Here is a 17784-nt window from a genome sequence, read left to right as displayed (position 1 = left end):
TAAGACAGGTTAGCTTTCTATCATTTAATAGTCAGCTACCTTTCAAGCAGCTTGAGAAGCTTGATTTTTCTCAGATGAAGAATGATGCAGTAAAGCTACTGAAGAATGTAAAAAAAAAAAAATGGGGGGCAAAATGAATATTACAACAGACATTTCTTGTCTGTAAATGTGATATCTAGTTTATTTTAATAGCTGTACTAAAACCCCAAGGTATAGTTAACAGTATTATATGTCTTGTGTCCTCATATAAGAAAACATCCCCCAAACGCATTTTCTAATTTACAAGCCTCTGACAAATCCAAACTGCTGAGAAATTAAACTTTAAAAATATGTCTTCAGGTGATAGAGGACCACTATTAACACTATCATAATTGTACAACACTTGCATCAAATCTGACATTTCTGCTTAATATGTTTTGCTAAGGGTATACTATTTTATGGTCTCCCAATGAAATAAAATCCAACCCAGACGTTTTCACTTTTCTAATATAATTCACTTCAAGCTTTTAAAGCTGCCATTTCTTTTTCTTTCTTTCTTTTCCTTCCAAAAGGTTGATCCCCTGGCATCCATTAATTCCACAAGAGTCTAGTACTGGGTCAATGAGTCAGTCATGAGTACCTCCATTAAGCATTAATTCACACTAAGGCACCTTAATGACATTTTGTCAGAGCTACCTTTCTGACTTCTAAACAGACTATTCAAAAAGTAATATAACAAGTTTGAGAGGCATTAAGAAAGATTAGTGCCTTAACAGGAGGCTCTGGGGAAGTCAATACTACCAAAAAACTGCAGCAAGGAGGAGGTGGAAAGGAAAAAATGTGAGAGCTGACTGGCCAAGTTATGGTCATTTCCGGGTGACTTGCTTCCTCAAAGGTCACCCTGTGAATGTTCATTCTTCCTCCAGCTTGTACTGATTATCTTGAGAGAAGGTCGATGTTGATAAAGGGAGACACAATAAAATAAACTCTGTTATCCAGGTTCTCCCCTGTGTGTTAGCACTCTAACATAGCACATACCGTATTAATTCTGTTTCATCCACTGTAGGTGAACAAGTTTCTTTGAAAATGAACTAAAACAGCCCAAATGTAAGGAACAAAATGGTCTAAGTATATCTTTAATCATCCATTGGGCAATAATCTATCATACACTACATTTTTCAAAGGTGGTCTACCTTTTGCCACAATTCAAGATGCCAGAATTACAGCTGGGTTTTCAGGCTGATCAAACTACTGCCACAGCCCTGTTTTCATTAGCTCAGTGTGAAATAATTTAGTTCCAGAGGAGACTACACAGAGGTAAGAGAGGGAAGGAGGGAGGGGAAAGGGAGAAAGAGAGAAACAGAGAGAGAGAGAGAGAGAGAGAGAATGCCAGAGAGGACACATGCATGCGAGAAAAGGAGCCAGACCTAAAGAATTACAGCTTCCTAAAGAGATATACATTCTTTTGCAAATTTCAGGTATTTGGTTTTTAAATTTTAATGCAGAATTTTGTAATAGGGGTTTGAATGTATTTTTAAACTACACCAAGGCTGCAAAAGAACTCTGTTGTGGAAAGTGTCTGCCATGCTTAAAAAATCTCAATTTACTCATTAAAATGGATTTACTTCAGCACTGACTTAAGCACTTGAGGATAAAGTGACTCATATTCCTCTTTCTTAAACAATAACTGATGAAAAAGACCATCAGATTTTACTTTCCTGAAAAAAATTAATTTAGAAAGTATTTTTTAAATTTTAAAAAGTATTTTTTAAATTAGACCTTGCTAATAAAGAATTAAGGCAATTTATATGATTATTTGATACAGCACTTGAAAGCAAAAATTGTGGCAAGTTACAATGCAAAGCAATGAGGAACATCAGATTAATCCCACACACTGTTTAAAAATTATTTTATAACCTGTGCCACAGTAATTAATGAGGTTAGTAAGATCAGAGACTATTGTACTTAAAGCAGCTGAGATGAATTTCAAATGTACGATAAGGAATACATGAATAATGAACACTTGCTAGTCTGAACAGTTTTCAAAGTGTGCAACTTTGATGGATACCCCGTCATTCCATGTACTAAATATTTACTAAAAAGACTCGGAAAATTTTTAGGATGGGAAAACAATTAACAGCATGAAAATCACATGGGAATCCACCAATCACATGCCAACCCTCTACCCGCATTTATAACTGCATGTTGAGCCAGAAGAAGCTACACAAATATGCCAAAACTTTTAGCAGAGAGCATGCCTTCTCTTTTACTCACTCTCTACTTTCTTGCAGGACTCCTGGAGAATATTAGAAGTTTCCAGACTGCTGACCATGACTTTTTGGATTATTCCTACTGTCAGAGCTGAAGCTCTTCTGTTGTGCAAGAAAGTGGAAGTTGCTCTTAGGCAAGTGGCAAAAAAAAGCAGAGACTATGAGGGAGTTGCTTGGTGGTTCCCCAAACCCCACTGCTTTATAAGTCTCTGAGAACTTGATTAAAATATTTGAAAAGACTGTAAGGCATTCCAAGCAGTAGCACAACAATCTGAAAAAATTAGGTATTTGTATTAGTAATAACAGTTCAGTTTCCTATCCTTTTGCAGAATGAACTTCAAGGCCTCAGGGAAAAGTTGGCCCTGATGTCATGGCATTGAGAAATGTAGTTCATTAAGATCTTAAGCAACAAACAACAGCAACAATTAGCTGCTATACTCATTCTTGATTTATTGCTAAGAAACACAGACTCTGCAAATGGAAAGGGCCTAAAGGGTCAACTAACACATTCTCTTGCCAATTCATGATTGTCCCTGATTCTTTTCCAGTGCCTTGCCAGTCTACTTACAAAAGAAACTTTAGAAATACTACTTTCCCTTGTGAGGATATTCAAACTCAGAGAATACTCAATTTCACTTTAACTTTTCATACTCTGTTTCTTGGGTAAGCATTTTTCCACTCTGATCCCTTTCCTCTGAGGCTTACCTCTTTGTTCCTTGACAAACAATTCTTGTCCCTTTCAAATGTTTGCATATTTCATAGTATTTATGTATCTTCACTCTCAGCCATTAATTACCCCACACATACACACATTTTTTCTACCTGTATCCAACTTCTTAAACACATTTCCTGCTCTTCTTATGGCTCACTCCAGTTTGGGTACATACTTCCACTAGATGGTTCCCAGCAAAGAAAGCACTAAGCATTTGATTTATCCAGCATGAATGCATACTGAAAATTGGACAAGGGAAAGGAAAATAACTTTTCTCCAAGAACATAGCATCTCTGAATGAATGACTAATCAGACTGTTTTGTGTGGAAATTAGATGCCATGAGATATTCTAGTTGCTATAATCTGAGGATAAAGCTTTGGTCTCATGATAACCTTTCTGTCATCCTGTTATCTTACAGTTTCCATGTTAAACTGAAGACAAAACAGCAATGCATTGACATATATTGCTTAGGCTACTGAAGCGTACCTCAGTGGACTTAACAGATGATGCAATACATTGCTGGTATTAAATCTCTTTTTTTTATTATTTCTTTTTTACTTAGATAACTTATTAATGCCTTCTATTTGTTTTAGCATCACTTAAAGGTCCAGCTCATTTTTGAATCTGCTTTTGTTTATCTATTTTTATGTTAAGCTGAATCAACTCATAATAAGTCAACTGAAGGTTAATTTCTAAACCCACCTTCCCTGTATCTTCATTAATTAATAATCACATATTTTAAACAGCATCTTTAATCCCTAAAGTATCCCTGAACAGACAGGTCAGAGAAAACACGGAGAAAACATTTATTGGCTAATGTACCTCCTCTATGCCTTCCATATTAGATTTTCTGTAATGACTTAGCTCCAAGTAGTATTTCTCTTTCTAACTGCAAAACAGAAATGTATATATATCTAAATTCGACTCTGGGGTTCTATAGTAGATTGCCAAATGTATTCTGCAACACATTGTTTTACAATCTTTCCCCCCAGTGCAACTCTGACCCTTAATTGTTACTATTTTCCCCGTAATCCCCAAATCCCTTTTTAAATTCAGTGACATTAAAGTACATAGCTACCTCACTTCTTCAACTTTTGCCTTCCTTTTCTGAAAGTATCTGTTTTCTAAATACAAATACATTTTGCAATGCAGTTGTTATCCATCCATAATTCCTTCATCCTTGTAATAGCTGGAAGCAGCAGTTTAAATTACCCCACTTTGTTCACAAGGCTGCTGGTATTTTCATACAAACATTTCAGTTCTTTGTTTTATTGATAACTCATTTGTTTGCTAGTTTAGGAACAATCCTTTCACTAATTATATACCCTAGTTGAATACCACCTCTCTGTCTGTCCTCAGATATTCCTTTATCTTCTGCAATGCCATGATGTATTTAACTGCCCTCCTCCTGTGTACTAAAGCCAGACAAGAAGATTACAGTCACTTCCAACTGTCTTCCCTTATTCTTCAGTTTAAGGCTCTTATCTTATGTTTGAGCCTCACTCCTAGGAAGTCACTTTCCCAGATATTCTAGTGGAATTTCAGAAATCTTATTGAAAGGGAAAAATCAAAATGTCAGCACTTTGGACATATGACAAATATAGTAGATATTACCTTAAATTCCTTCAAAATTAGGAAATTTCCTTTGTTTTTCTTACAGAGGTAACATTGATAGCACTTAAAATATTATTGCCTTCCAGAGGAACATTAATAGATATGAAATAGGTTGTAGGAGGTCCAGGTTGATTTCTTTTCTATAAAAAGCATTTTCTCCCATATGTTGAGATGGCCATACAATTTACAATTCATTATTCTAACTAGTAACTACAACATGGCTTATCCACATAAACTTCTGAAACTGTGAGAATATTTATGGAAACATGGGCTCTGGAATAAAATAAATCAACAAATTTACTTTTTTTTTTTGATTGGTTGGTGTTTTTTTTCAAGATAAGTAAAAAAATATAGTGGCAATATGACCTTGTTATAATTTCCTAGTATGAGTGGCAGTATAAAAATAGAAGAGAAACATATTCACTGTAAAAAAAAAGCTTTTTTAAAAAAAGAGCAATTTTAGGTATAGCGCGGCCTTTGCCTACCTTATTACTAGAAAATGAGACTCGAGAAAGGACCATATTATTCAAAATATTACTAGATTTTGGGTTCTTTCTGATAAGGTTCCATGTATACGAACAATAGCCCTTTGTATTTAACAATAGGTAAGGAATAACAAGAGTAAAAATCATCCTGCTCTCTGGCTGTTTTTGTATATTGTGTAGAAGTTGTTTTAATCTAATGTGTATTGTTGCATAATATCCCCAGGCACTTTCAAGTAAAAGCTAAAGCTGTACAGAAAAGCCAACATTTTAAATGGGTCTTGTCATTAATGCTTTATTAATTGCCCCAGGCAATGCAAACCCAGAGCTAGGCAAGCTATAACAATATGACACTTTAAGGTCAAATCCAATTCCTGCTGTGTTTTATGGAGTGGGCCAAATATTGAGTTAACAGCAGGAAAGAACAATTTATTGGGCTTTTCTCCATCTCCTGATTATCTGATCTAAATTAAATCAGTTAGGTTGTTTTTCTCTAAAAACAAAACACCTTTTGTCCACTCAGCTTCAAAGGATCTTTGATTGTTTCTGTTAGAACAATAAACTTTAGTAACATCTATTTATTTACACTGTACCTAGTATACTGAATATAAAGAAATTAAAATATATAAATATAAAATAAATATATCATCCCCTTTATCCTTACATAAAACAAAATACCATAAATGAAAAGGCACATTTGTCTATTTATTTGATATATATATTACCTTCACATCTGAGGTATCTCTTTGGCTGTTCCTCCAGGACCTGGCTACTGAAGAGAAGGTTCGATCTGGGTGGTCAAACTTGCCATCATTTGCATTTAGAAAGAATGTTGTAAAGGGCTCCTGTAGTTAATGAAATTAAGACAGATTAAGAAAACAGTACAAGGAATCATGCAGCAGGTTTCCGTCAAACTCGAAATACATTTTGCAGATCAAAATACTTCATAAAACATGGCACCTCATAATTATATGTGTGCATGGGTATCTGCACTGAACATCTGAATACATTTATTGGCACTAACACATTTTGCAGACACAAATCTTGAGTTCTCTTCCATAAGACTAATTACCTACCAGTAGCAGACCTACGTAGCTTAAATCCAGTTCACAATGACTTCCTACTTCATTGCAACCACCATTAACACATTTTGTGTTATTTATATAACTGTGCTTTGTTCACCCCTTGTATGTTGGTATGTCAAAATAAAATCTTAAAAAAATCCCATCTCTTAATCTTGCTTTTCACTTAATTGAAAGGACCTCAGTATGTTCCACTTTGCCTCATGGTGTGCAGAATGGTTCTGTGGCCATTATGAGGCAGACTATGGTTACAGAAAATCTAGCTTCATCATTATTTTGGAGCAGAAAGAGAATAAATATTTAGAGTCTTTAGTTTTGCTAATTCTATCTGAAACCATGATCCCAATACTTGCTAAATGGAAACAGCTACTAACTTCTGGGGAGGAAGAGTTCAAGTCTTAGACAGTCTGCATAATCCATTTTCAGGTCCCCATATTCCACTGCAGGGAAGGGGTTAACAGAGGACCAAATCTTTATTTGACCTGAATACTGAGATCATTGCCAGCTCCCTGGTTTTCCAGCACCACTTCATTACTCTCTTATTCAACTATATATTTAGCAATATGTCTATGTAGATGGAATTTGCTTCTTCCTCTTTGCCAAAGTCTCATGGGGAATGTTTTAAACAGGGTCCCTTTATCAAATTCTCAACCAAATTTCCTTCCTTGAATATCCTGATCATTTGGAAATTTTATTAATCAAAACAGTTCATCATTAGCAGATCACAATTGTTATTAAACTATTATTCATCTATTATTTGAATTTTATTCTATATATTCTCTGTTTCCTTTTCTGAAACTTTTGAGGAAAGCAGAGAACTCCTCCATTAATAAACAATATATTAAGAAATGATGCCACATTATACCTATTGTGTGTAAATTACTCGAGATTAAAAAGGATTGAAGTAATTCATATTTAGGTAGCATTTAAGAGTAACTAAAATGTACATAAAGAAAGTATGGATGCAAAGGTAGTGAAAAAATCCAAAAGGAAGAGGAAAATAAAAGAGAGAATTCAGACTTTCAGAGACCCTTGTTTCTTTATCTTTACTCCATATCTTCCCAATTACACAACAGTCAACATAGGCTACTTTCTTTCAAAGATAAACCTCTACATTTTTTTTTCTAAATGAGAAGCAATGGGATAACTCTCTTATTGACATCATTGCATGTCAGTAACTTTTAAGTAGCTTTAGGGAATTATTTATATTTGAAAAAAGATTTCTTCTTAACTTTCAATGGCTATTGGTGCAAATATGGAACTGATTTCATTATAATAATGTAAGACAATGTTTTTCTCTAAAAACAAAACACCTTTTGTCCACTCAGCTTCAAAGGATCTTTGTTTCTGTTAGAACAATAAACTAGTAACATCTATTTATTTACACTGTACCTAGTATACTGAATATAATTAAATGCTAATTAAATGGTTGAGGTTTTTATCCATATTTTTTTCCTCTTTAAACATTTGGAATTTGCTTTTAAAGTATAGATTCAAAAGAATATGATCTCATAAATATAATTTCATCAGTGTACTTATTCCAATCAGAGAATTCTAATATGTGTAAATAATTAATTAAAATAATTGAATTTAATACAAAATCATCACAGTATAATTTCTTATTGGAGAATCCCAAATCCCATTGCAAACAATGACTTTGTTTGCACTTGTGAATACTGAGAGCTAGAGATGAGGAAGAGATTTATAATTTAAACAGAATATTAAAATTTAACAGTAGCTCAACTAGGTGAGTAGTATAAACTACCACCATGAAATGAAATACTGAAAGAAAATAAATAGAGTTTTTATCTATTCAGATTTACAGTGCTCCATATAGTGAACTTCATGTAAAATAGTAATGAAAATGTGTATGCTTCAGACCCAGAACTATGAGATGGAAAACAATATACACAGGAATTAGATTATTCTAATTTACCCTAAAATTCTATTAATATTATAATTCTAAAATTAAATTTACAGGTTTTTAATATTACAATTATTTTGGTTTTAACTGAATTCCTCCTCCAAATTATCTGTATATATTTGCAATAGCAATTATGCTATTTTTGCTAGCTTGCCTATACTGGAAAACATTATATGTTGTTGATCTGAGTACAAATAATTCAGTCTTCCATCAACTCCTACCTATCATTTTTTTGTCTTTATAAGATACATGTAATTTTTGTGGATATTATAGTGGAGCAGACTGTGGATCATTGCCGAGGTTCTGAAATCAGAAGCAGTTGATGGATTTAAAAAAAGCAGAATCCAGAAAAATAATGTAATTACAATAAATTATGTAAAAATATTAATCCAAACTTCTATGACAACATTATTTTAAGTATCTGAGACAAATACACAAAAGCAATAAAATTCATAATCAAGGATTAAACTTTTAGTAGCTGAGCACTACAGGGTGCCCTATTATACTATCCTGCCATGGCCTGTTGTGCCTATCTTTTTGGATTTTTAATCCGTAGCAGAAATTCAGAGCTTTCACTGGCTTTATCTCAGACCTCTCACATAACTTTAAGGTAATTTTTATTCTCTGGGAAGTCAAGTGCTTATATTATATAAATATAATTCATATCTGTATTCAATATACTCATTTAAATACTGTTATTCTATGATACCGATTACTGTCATTTCATGTAAAGGTTTTGTTGCAGTGAAAGCTATAAAGCTGCACAATGTTTTCATTATAACTCCATCTCACCCGTTCAAATATTCTGAATAAAATTTATGCCTTGTTCACTGCCAACAAGAAGCGAAATTTGTGGGGTGCTTGATTACATTGAATACAAGCTTGAGCTTTGAAGACAAGGAATTTTTCACTTCAGTAGCACTTCTCTCCCTCCATTTCCTTTTAACAGTGCCCAGACACATTTGAATCATTTATGGTGGGAGTAGGGGAGGGAGGAGGAAGGGATGTGTTCATTCTAAGACATCTTATGTCAAACAAAAATGTCTTTTCAGCCATTTAAGAGGAGAAAGAGAGAGTATGTAGGGATTTGACAGAGTGATGTAGACCTTTTGTCTGATATATCTATGACTGGCCTGCTCAAATATACCAAAAAGACTCAGATTCAATTCTGTTTACCAGAGCACTTCCAGTACTTCTCACCTTTGATTCTCACTAAAACTTGGTATAAACTCAATCAGACCTGACTTATAATAAATCTAGAATTTCTTCTATCATGTACAAATATTTAGTCATTGCAACAGAAACTGGAAAACAAAGGTTTCTGCCAATTATTCTCTACAAACATCTTGACTACCATGTTGGAGAATCATGTTCCCTAATATTGATCTCTGTTTCAATTAAGATGCAACTGTTCACACAAACATAACTTATTCAACAGCAACTACTAAGAACATCCAATTGTACCATAACTCTATCCTATTTCACCCCAAAATCTGGAAACAATGTTGATATTTACATTCTACATGATTCAAGCCAGAATTCATTCTTCTACCTTCTTTTTCCTTCTGTCTACTTCTCAGGCCAAGTCACTAGAATATATGGCATTATGACGTAGCATTCTTGGTTTAAACCAAGTGCATACAATCATTTAAACTATTTTGCCTTCTGCTACTTAAATATTCACTGCTCCAGGTGGAAATGCACATGAAGAAAATGCCTCTTGAACCAGCCGATAAGGTCACCTAGCCATACACTATGAATATTCAATTTCATTTACAGAAAAATTGAACTATGTCAACAGAATAATGCATCCCTTTCTAGAATACTTTTTATTCTGTCTGCTGGAACAAACTTGTGGGTGATGTTTGCTCCTACAAAATAAGTAGAATTTCTTGGGATTAGATGTAAATGTGTAACATGCAAAAATGTTTAATCATGGTTTGATTTTAGTAACACCTCAAAGGAGGTAAAGGCAATATTATATAAATAATGGTTCTCTGCTGCTTTTTAGCATTATTGTTAACCTGTCTGAACAATACGGTAGACTTTCATATTCATTATTTCTCTCTGTAAAGTATGAGTGTGTGCATGCATACATGGCAGGGGGGCTGTAGAGAAAGAGGGTGTATATATTATCTTGCTTTGTTAGAGATTCAAGGTCAGCTGTATAATCTTCAAAAGGGACCACAACCATTATGATATACGGTCTGGTGAGGTATGACCATTGCTTATCCTGAAAGTGCCTAGTGTTCCACAGAAGAGAAAGGAGCATACATGGACTTGACAACTAATTCACAGAAAACAAAAACAGAATCTTTTTAGATGCACTTGTAGCTCATAGCACCAATTAGGCAGTACATCCTATTCTATTAAGTGCCATGAAAGGCAGAAGAACAGCAATTAATAACAAACTTTTTGTATTTCCTGTAGTTACCAGTAGCTTCAAAATATATGCTAATGTTGATTTTTTGAAAACATAATGAATAGGTCACTTTTAAAGATGGATTTTTAGTGGACACCCTTAGCATACAAAAGCACTCAAGAGAAAACTGTACTACCAGTGAAAAATTTATTAGTGACTAAAAAGAGGCAGAGATTGATGATATCAAAACCAATTACGCAGGACAGAACTGATGCTAAGGCATAAGGTCTTTTAAAACACTAGCCTGATATGTGTATTGTTTTTGTGTGGCAAAGTTTTGGTAGTGGGGGGGGCTAAAGCAGTGGCTTCTGCCAGAAGTTGTCAGGAGCTTCCACCACGTCCAACAGAGCCAACACCAGCCAGCTCCAAGACAGAACCATCGCTGGCCAAAGTTGAGCCTGTCAGTTATAGCTGTAGTGCCTCTAGGACAACACACTTAAGAAGAGTTGGTGGAAAAACTGCAGAAGAACAATCGAGGAATATGTGAGAGAAAGAACTCTGCAGACGCCAAAGTCAGTGCAGGAGGAGAGGGAGGAAGTGCTCCAGGTGTCAGAGTAGAAATTCTCCTGCAAGCCTGTGGTGAAGACCGTGGTGAAGCAGGCTGTCCTCCTGTAGCCCATGGGGATCTACCACGAGATCTACCTGCAGCCCCTGGAGGACTCCACAGCAGAGCAGATGGATGCCTGAGGGAGGTCGTGACCCCCTGGGAAGCTTATGCAGGAGAAGGCTCCCGGCAGGATTTGTGACCCCACAGGGGACCCTACTGGAGCAGTCTGTTCCTGAAGTACTGCACCCACACTAGAGCAGTTCATGAAGAACTGCAGCCTGAAGGAAGGACTCAGTTTGGAGAAGTTCACAGAGGATTGTCTCCTGTTGGAGGGATCCCATGCTGGAGCGGGGGAAGGTTTTGAGGAGACCTCCCCCTGAGGAGGAAGGAGCAGCAGAGACAATGTGTGATGAACTGACCACAGCTCTCATATCCCATCCTCCTGTGTGAGAGAGGGGAAAGGAGGGAGAGAATTTGGGAGTCAAGCCCAAAGAAGAAGGGAGTGGAGGGGCTGAAGGTGTTTTTAAGATTTGGTCTTATTTTCTCATTATCTTACTCTGATTTGATTAGTAATAATTTAAACTAATTTTTCCAAGTCAAGTCTGTTTTGCCCATGATGGTAACTGGTGAGTGACCTCTCCTTGTTCTTATCTCAACCCACAAGCCTTTCCTTATTTTTTCTCTCTCCTGCCCAGCTAAGGAAGGGAGTAACAGAACATCTTTGGTGGGCACCTGATGTGGAGGCAGAGCACACCCACCACAATACATCACGTAAAGGAAAGGAACAGAGGGAAATATGAGACAGTAGGGAACAGATTATCACAGAATTGATTCTGAAATATGATATTAAAAGCAATGTTTTGAAGACAAGTGACAGAAACCAGATTGCACCTGTCAAAGCCAAAAAGCAAGATGATTTTTACGGTTTTGTGGCAATTACATAATTCTCTCTCTATATATAAGCTTCAGAGTGGTTGAAACTTCCTTTCCTACTGCAAATACTGTTTCCTCCAATTTTAAGATCTAGGCAAGCAGTTTCTCCCCTTGTATCCCCATCACTCTATATTGTTTTGTTCTGCTTCTGTCTAAACTATCTCATTCCTAGTTTACTTTTTGTCATAGCTTTTTTTTCTTTGCTTGCTTATTTTCACTGAATTTCTCTTTTTGCTTTCTGTTTTCTTTTATGCTTTGATCTTCTCCCATGATTTTAGATTCCATGCCTCTCTTTCACTCTCAGTTCGTTGTCACTTTCTACCAAAAGCTTTACTGTAACACATCTTTTCCCATGAATCTTCTCCAATCTCTTAAAATGCTGAAAAAAAATTTCTGTCTGACTCTATGCATCTCTTAATGTCTAGTCCTCTTCGTGGACTAGAATGTAATTTACCTTTTTTTACACAATCTTCATCACAAACTTATACCAAAGCACTAGTTTAAGAAATTCACAGGCATGAAATACTACTTTAACTGAAATCTGACCTAGCCTATATCACTATGACTTTATAATTTTTTCCTCTATACACATTTATTTTCAAATATTTATTTTGGGATTCCATATGCAGCCTTATACATACTCATCATATTATTTTCTTTTTTTCTTTTCATCTTTCCCTGCATCTGTCTTCCTTCACTTCTGTTGTCTACTCCCATTAGAGATTGCTTTTCTGTGTTGGTCAACCATATTTAAATAATCTGAAAGTACCTATGCAGGTGTGCGCCTGTATTTAAATTCTCTGCTGTTTTCACCTTCTTTCCATCTGCATCCTCTTCTCTGGAAAGCATTGGTTTTCCTTTTCTGCCTTTTATTCTCACACATACTGTTCGCTCTAACAAACATCATTTGTCAGGTCTATAGTGCCAGGCCATCAAGACAGAGACCTTGTTCTCTTGCTCTTTTAGGTCACCTATATCTACATCTACATCTACAGTATTATATAAACAACAGTAGTAAAAATGACACTGCATTAGCCTATACAGGAAATGAATCCTCCTTGGTGTGTTATATCTTCAACTTGTAAGCAGACTTTCAGGTCCAAGAATTTGCTGCCAAGCAAAAGAGGATCTTTTTTTGAATAGCAGCCAAAATTAACAGATAAACATGCAAATAAAACTACTGCTTTTAATATACTTTAGGCAACAAACAAGCACATATGTGCCATAAAATGTATTCACAGTACATAAATAATTTAGCAACACTTATAAGGAATGCAGTGATCACCCCACATATGAGTGTAAACAACACTTAGTTTCCCATGGTTTAAGAGGTATATACTGAACTCACAGACACGTGAATTCTTCCCTTCTGAGCAGAAAAAAAGGACATATCTAATGGAAGCTGAAATGAGTTAAAACTCAGATATTGAGCTTCGTGTGACTCTGTTTTGCTTTGTTGTGTGCAAAACATGCCTAGAATACACCTTATGCAACACATTTTTATTGGTAGGGTGTACTTGAAGTTAAGCTACTACAAAATGACTCAATTTTTCCTTAATTTAGGTATCTCTGTGAAACCTTCAGTCTCTCATCAACACTCTTTATTCTGTAAATCACTGTGATAGCACATAAATTGAATTCAGATTCATTCCATCTTTGAAGTTTTGTCCCTTTCCCTAGATCTCATTTTGGTGATAAGATTTAAGCATGAGGTTTCCAAAACTGACACAGCAGTTGAAGTTAGAACCCCAGTTTTACATTTCTGAAAACTGGAGAGATAGTAATTCATTAAGTAGCACAGTTCTTTTACATAAAATATTACTGTTTGCTGCTTTAAGATAATTATATATTCTATAATTCCCTTCTCAATTTGGCAATTTAAGGTTCTTTTTACAAAAGGCTTTTCTTTAATGTTGTATGCATCTGTCCCTAGCCAAAAATAATAAATGAATACATGAGTAGTATCAGATTTCTGTATTGTCTGGAGATATTTTTAGGTGGATTTAGTTTTAGATGCATTTTTCTCATTGTACCACCATAATTTTGTGTTTAAATTTCTTTCCGATTGTTTGGGTAGGAAAAAACCTCTCATCACTACAAATTAATATTGTGATATACAGTATAACTAGAGAATTTTTAAGTTTTTAAACTAGGAAAGAACAATGAGATTTTGATAGAAAGGTATTTTCATTAAAAAAAAAAAAAATGAAACTGTAGCTAGTGACAGAAAATATGCTGTAGATAAAGATTTTAATTATAACCAGGATCCAGAAATACTTACAATACGAACAAGCCAAGCCAGTGTAGAAGTAGATGTAGAGTAGTGGGTGTTGTAATGATAAGGTGGAGTCTGATCATCTTCCCATGTCTCATACCGTTCTGCATAGAAGACTGCTCTCTTTGGGTTCAAAGCACCAATAGGCTGCAAAGTGATAAGAGGTCAAACATATTATCAGCTGAAGGGCACCTATGTCATAGGTTAATTCTGCATTAAGATTCACTACACAGGAGACTCTGCAACCAAACTCATTCCACGCTGTAGTAAACCCTCCAGATTGCTGTAATCTTAGAATTTATTTTCAAAGGCTTTGTGTATTAGAAGTCTTATGAGTTTCCTTATTTTAACTGACAAATATAAGTGATACACATCTGCAAACTTTCAAGACCTTCTTGAAGTATATGTTGTTTCCCAATTAGTTCAGTAATATTGTTCTGGAAATAGACTTCTAAAACTGCATTTAAAATGCATTGAGGCCAAACTAATATTTCTGTTGCTGTCATTCACTGTAATCACACAGCTAATGAAAACTGACTTTTGCTCACACAGGATACTTAGTAATGGGCAGTTCATGATGAAAAGATTTCACGCGGAACTGCTGATGGTGTCTGGTGATCCTAAGCAGAAATACTTAAAAACCATGCATAGTCCTCAGGACTGGATATACTTTCTGTCTAAACAAAGGCACGTTTTACCGAGCAAAGCAAGCAAGCTTTGTACTTGAAAACAATAGAATTTGGAAATCATTCCCAAATTCAAAGTCCATTCTGAGCAAACTTAACAGAGAATCTATGCAAATTAGGTAAAAACAAAATATATGTAAGGCAGGAATAGTAACTGTAGGTTTTGATGTGGCTACTTAGGGAATACATGCCTTTTATGATTTTTTAACCCATTTTATCCCTGAATTTTTTTCAAAATATACTTGTTATTAAGTGATACAAAAGCTACTCGGATAAAGAAAATACAGATTTAAGCTTCTGAAGTAAAATTAACAAAATACAGAGTTTACTACTTAGAAGAGAGCACACTTCCACAACAAATATTTGTGTAAATTTACTATAATTTTTAGAGATTACTTGATTTGAAATAATCAAAAGTTTAATTAGAATGGATATTATTAAGGATATTAAAACTTGAAACAAAACATATACACAAGCACATTGACCCTTTTCAAAATGCTAAAATGTATTCTTGCATTTTATTCCACCGCATAATTTTTCTAGTGAATTAAAATCCAAAGTAATTTGGAATGGAAATACTGGTACAAGGTCAATACCAGTACAAGACTGGATGCGGTACTTAATGCCATGGTCTAGTAACCATGGCAGTTGTGGATCAAGGGTTGGACTTGATGATCTCAGAGGTCCTTTCCAACCCGGTTGATTCTATGATTCTATGATTCTATGATTCTATGATTCTATGATTCTATGAAATCAGTATGTTTCACTACACTACATATGTTAAGGAAAAAATTTGAAATCTACAAGTATTTTATTTCTTCAGCACTGCAACATTTTTTGTGATGGCTCTTGAAAAGTCTGACATAGAACATGATATTTTCTGATTTAACAGTTTAGAGCTTGTTTTTAAATACAGTAATACAGTAATGGCCAGTCTTCGTGAACGAAGAACCGGGGAAGGTCTTTACACCTTCCAGCCTGCGCATTGGATTTTTTAGGTGAGACACAGTGTGCGCGGAACTGAGCCCACCCTTTAATCCTGAGGTTCATCTGCCGGGGCCAAGCGAGCTTGGACGGTGGCAGCAAGGTCCTCAGGACGTAGATGGATTGCCTTACAGGGCTAACGAGCTCCATCTGCCCGGGGAGTGGCCCCGACCGGGAATCGAACCCAGGTCTCTGCAGTGACAGTGCAGCGCCTTTACTCTCTAGACCACCAGGGGCTCCCCTGTTTTTAAATAGTAGTGTGGTGAACACTTACATTTTAAAACATTATGATTTCAGTACTTTTCACTTTAAGCAGTTTGGATGCTTAATACTTTTCTGTGTTGTGGAGATGTTAATATGTTTCTCAAATGTGTAAAATGCATGAGTAATCCCAAAGGGTCAGTGTTATCTGGTGCAGATTGCACTGCAAGACCTCACAAAACATGGTTGAAAAAGAATTATGAGCCATTCCCTAGCACTTTCCATCTTGTTTCCCAACTACTTGAAATAGAAAAAAATAAATATTTGCATTTTTGTTGTACCTGTTTTTGTTACACATTCTGCCACTGTCAGAAAACACACTGCCATTATTATAGCCTTTAAGTTGCCAATATATTGAAATGATTGTTCAACAACTTCCTTGAAAGACTGACTTATTAAAAGACATTCTTTTCCTATTAGACTGACAAACTGTGCAGATATATGTACACTTTGCTAAATTATATCAGGGCTCTGGGTTGCTTTGGGGACTGGATGGAACCTGCTGACACCATCCTCATTAAGGTGCTGTGCATCCACTTCTCTGGCAGAACAAATTCCAGTCCCAACTGCACATTTCAAGAGCTAAAGCAGTAATTCACACCCTAATCTGTTAAAAGGAAATGTTCACCCCCTCTGAGAAGGAAACACAAAATAGCAGATAAATCGGCAAGTTGTATTTTGTAATGGAGAAACACCCTGAGAATATTTTTACCTCCACCATGAAGGTGCATCTTACCCTGTGCTGCAGTGAATTCTGAGGCTATAGAAGACAGAGACATCATCTGTCACAATATTATTCTACATATATATTTGAAAGTGCAGTAGAAAACGAATATGACAATTAGTGCAAGATTGAAAATATGGAAAACTCTTGGCCTTTCAAAATATATTTGACGCTGATTAGAAGTCTTTCGTCAAACAAGCTATGTGTTTTCATTATTCACTGTAAATTAACTACAGTAACAAGATCTGTGAGATACAATTGATACTCAAAAAATAATTACAAGGTATTTTATTTTATAGACTAGCAACATCTTAATGATGTTTTAATCCATACCTTTAAATAACTTTAAAAAATATATATTTGATATATATGGTTGTCTTTATATAAAAAGGTGCTTTGTCTCAAAAATTTGACAATGATTTTCAAAGTCACATAAAATACTAACGCAAACACAGCATTTTGTTTTCTAGGTTCTTCAATGACAAGTGTTATATTAATTTAAAAGATAAAAGATATAAGGATGTACAATGGTACATTCCCATTTTCATGAAAAAATGCCTGCACAAGTAGGTAAAATAATCTACCTTTAGAAGGCACATGTTCAATTTTATTAAATGATAAAACCGAAAAGCTGTATTCTTCATCTTCATCAATATTCTTTTCAGAGTTAGAATCTATTTTGTGTTTAAATTACTTTAGGATTCATTTGAAGAAAAATTCTGAAATGCATAAAACACCTGCTGAATAAAATGTAGACTTTAGGTGAAATACCAATGAGAGTCACTTCTGTTCTTGCATTGTACTGAAATTTTCATGGAAAAAGCTCTGGGAAGAATCTTTTTTTGGGGGTTACTCTTCCTTGCCTCCAGAGCAGGAGGAAGTAAGGAA

General features: G+C 35.1%; 1 protein-coding gene across 5 annotated transcripts in view; it reads right to left on the bottom strand.

The window, feature by feature from the left end:
- NBEA (neurobeachin) overlaps positions 1-17784 on the bottom strand; it is a 478282-nt gene that overhangs the window by 63129 nt on the left and 397369 nt on the right. For all 5 annotated transcript variants that reach the window (XM_027899474.1, XM_027899469.1, XM_027899470.1 and 2 more), the window contains 2 exons: positions 14248-14388; positions 5784-5903 (listed from right to left, as the gene is read on the bottom strand). In XM_027899474.1, coding sequence (XP_027755275.1) covers positions 5784-5903; positions 14248-14388 — 261 coding nt within the window. The remainder of the gene's footprint in view (positions 1-5783; positions 5904-14247; positions 14389-17784) is intronic.

The sequence above is a fragment of the Empidonax traillii genome, unplaced genomic scaffold (genome assembly GCF_003031625.1).
Source record: "Empidonax traillii isolate 1590-97213 ecotype Southwest subspecies unplaced genomic scaffold, ASM303162v1 scaffold670:size792703, whole genome shotgun sequence".
Taxonomy (NCBI): Eukaryota; Metazoa; Chordata; class Aves; order Passeriformes; family Tyrannidae; genus Empidonax; species Empidonax traillii.
The sequence above is the reverse complement of the archived record's forward strand: the minus strand, read 5'-3'. Positions and strand labels throughout refer to the sequence as shown.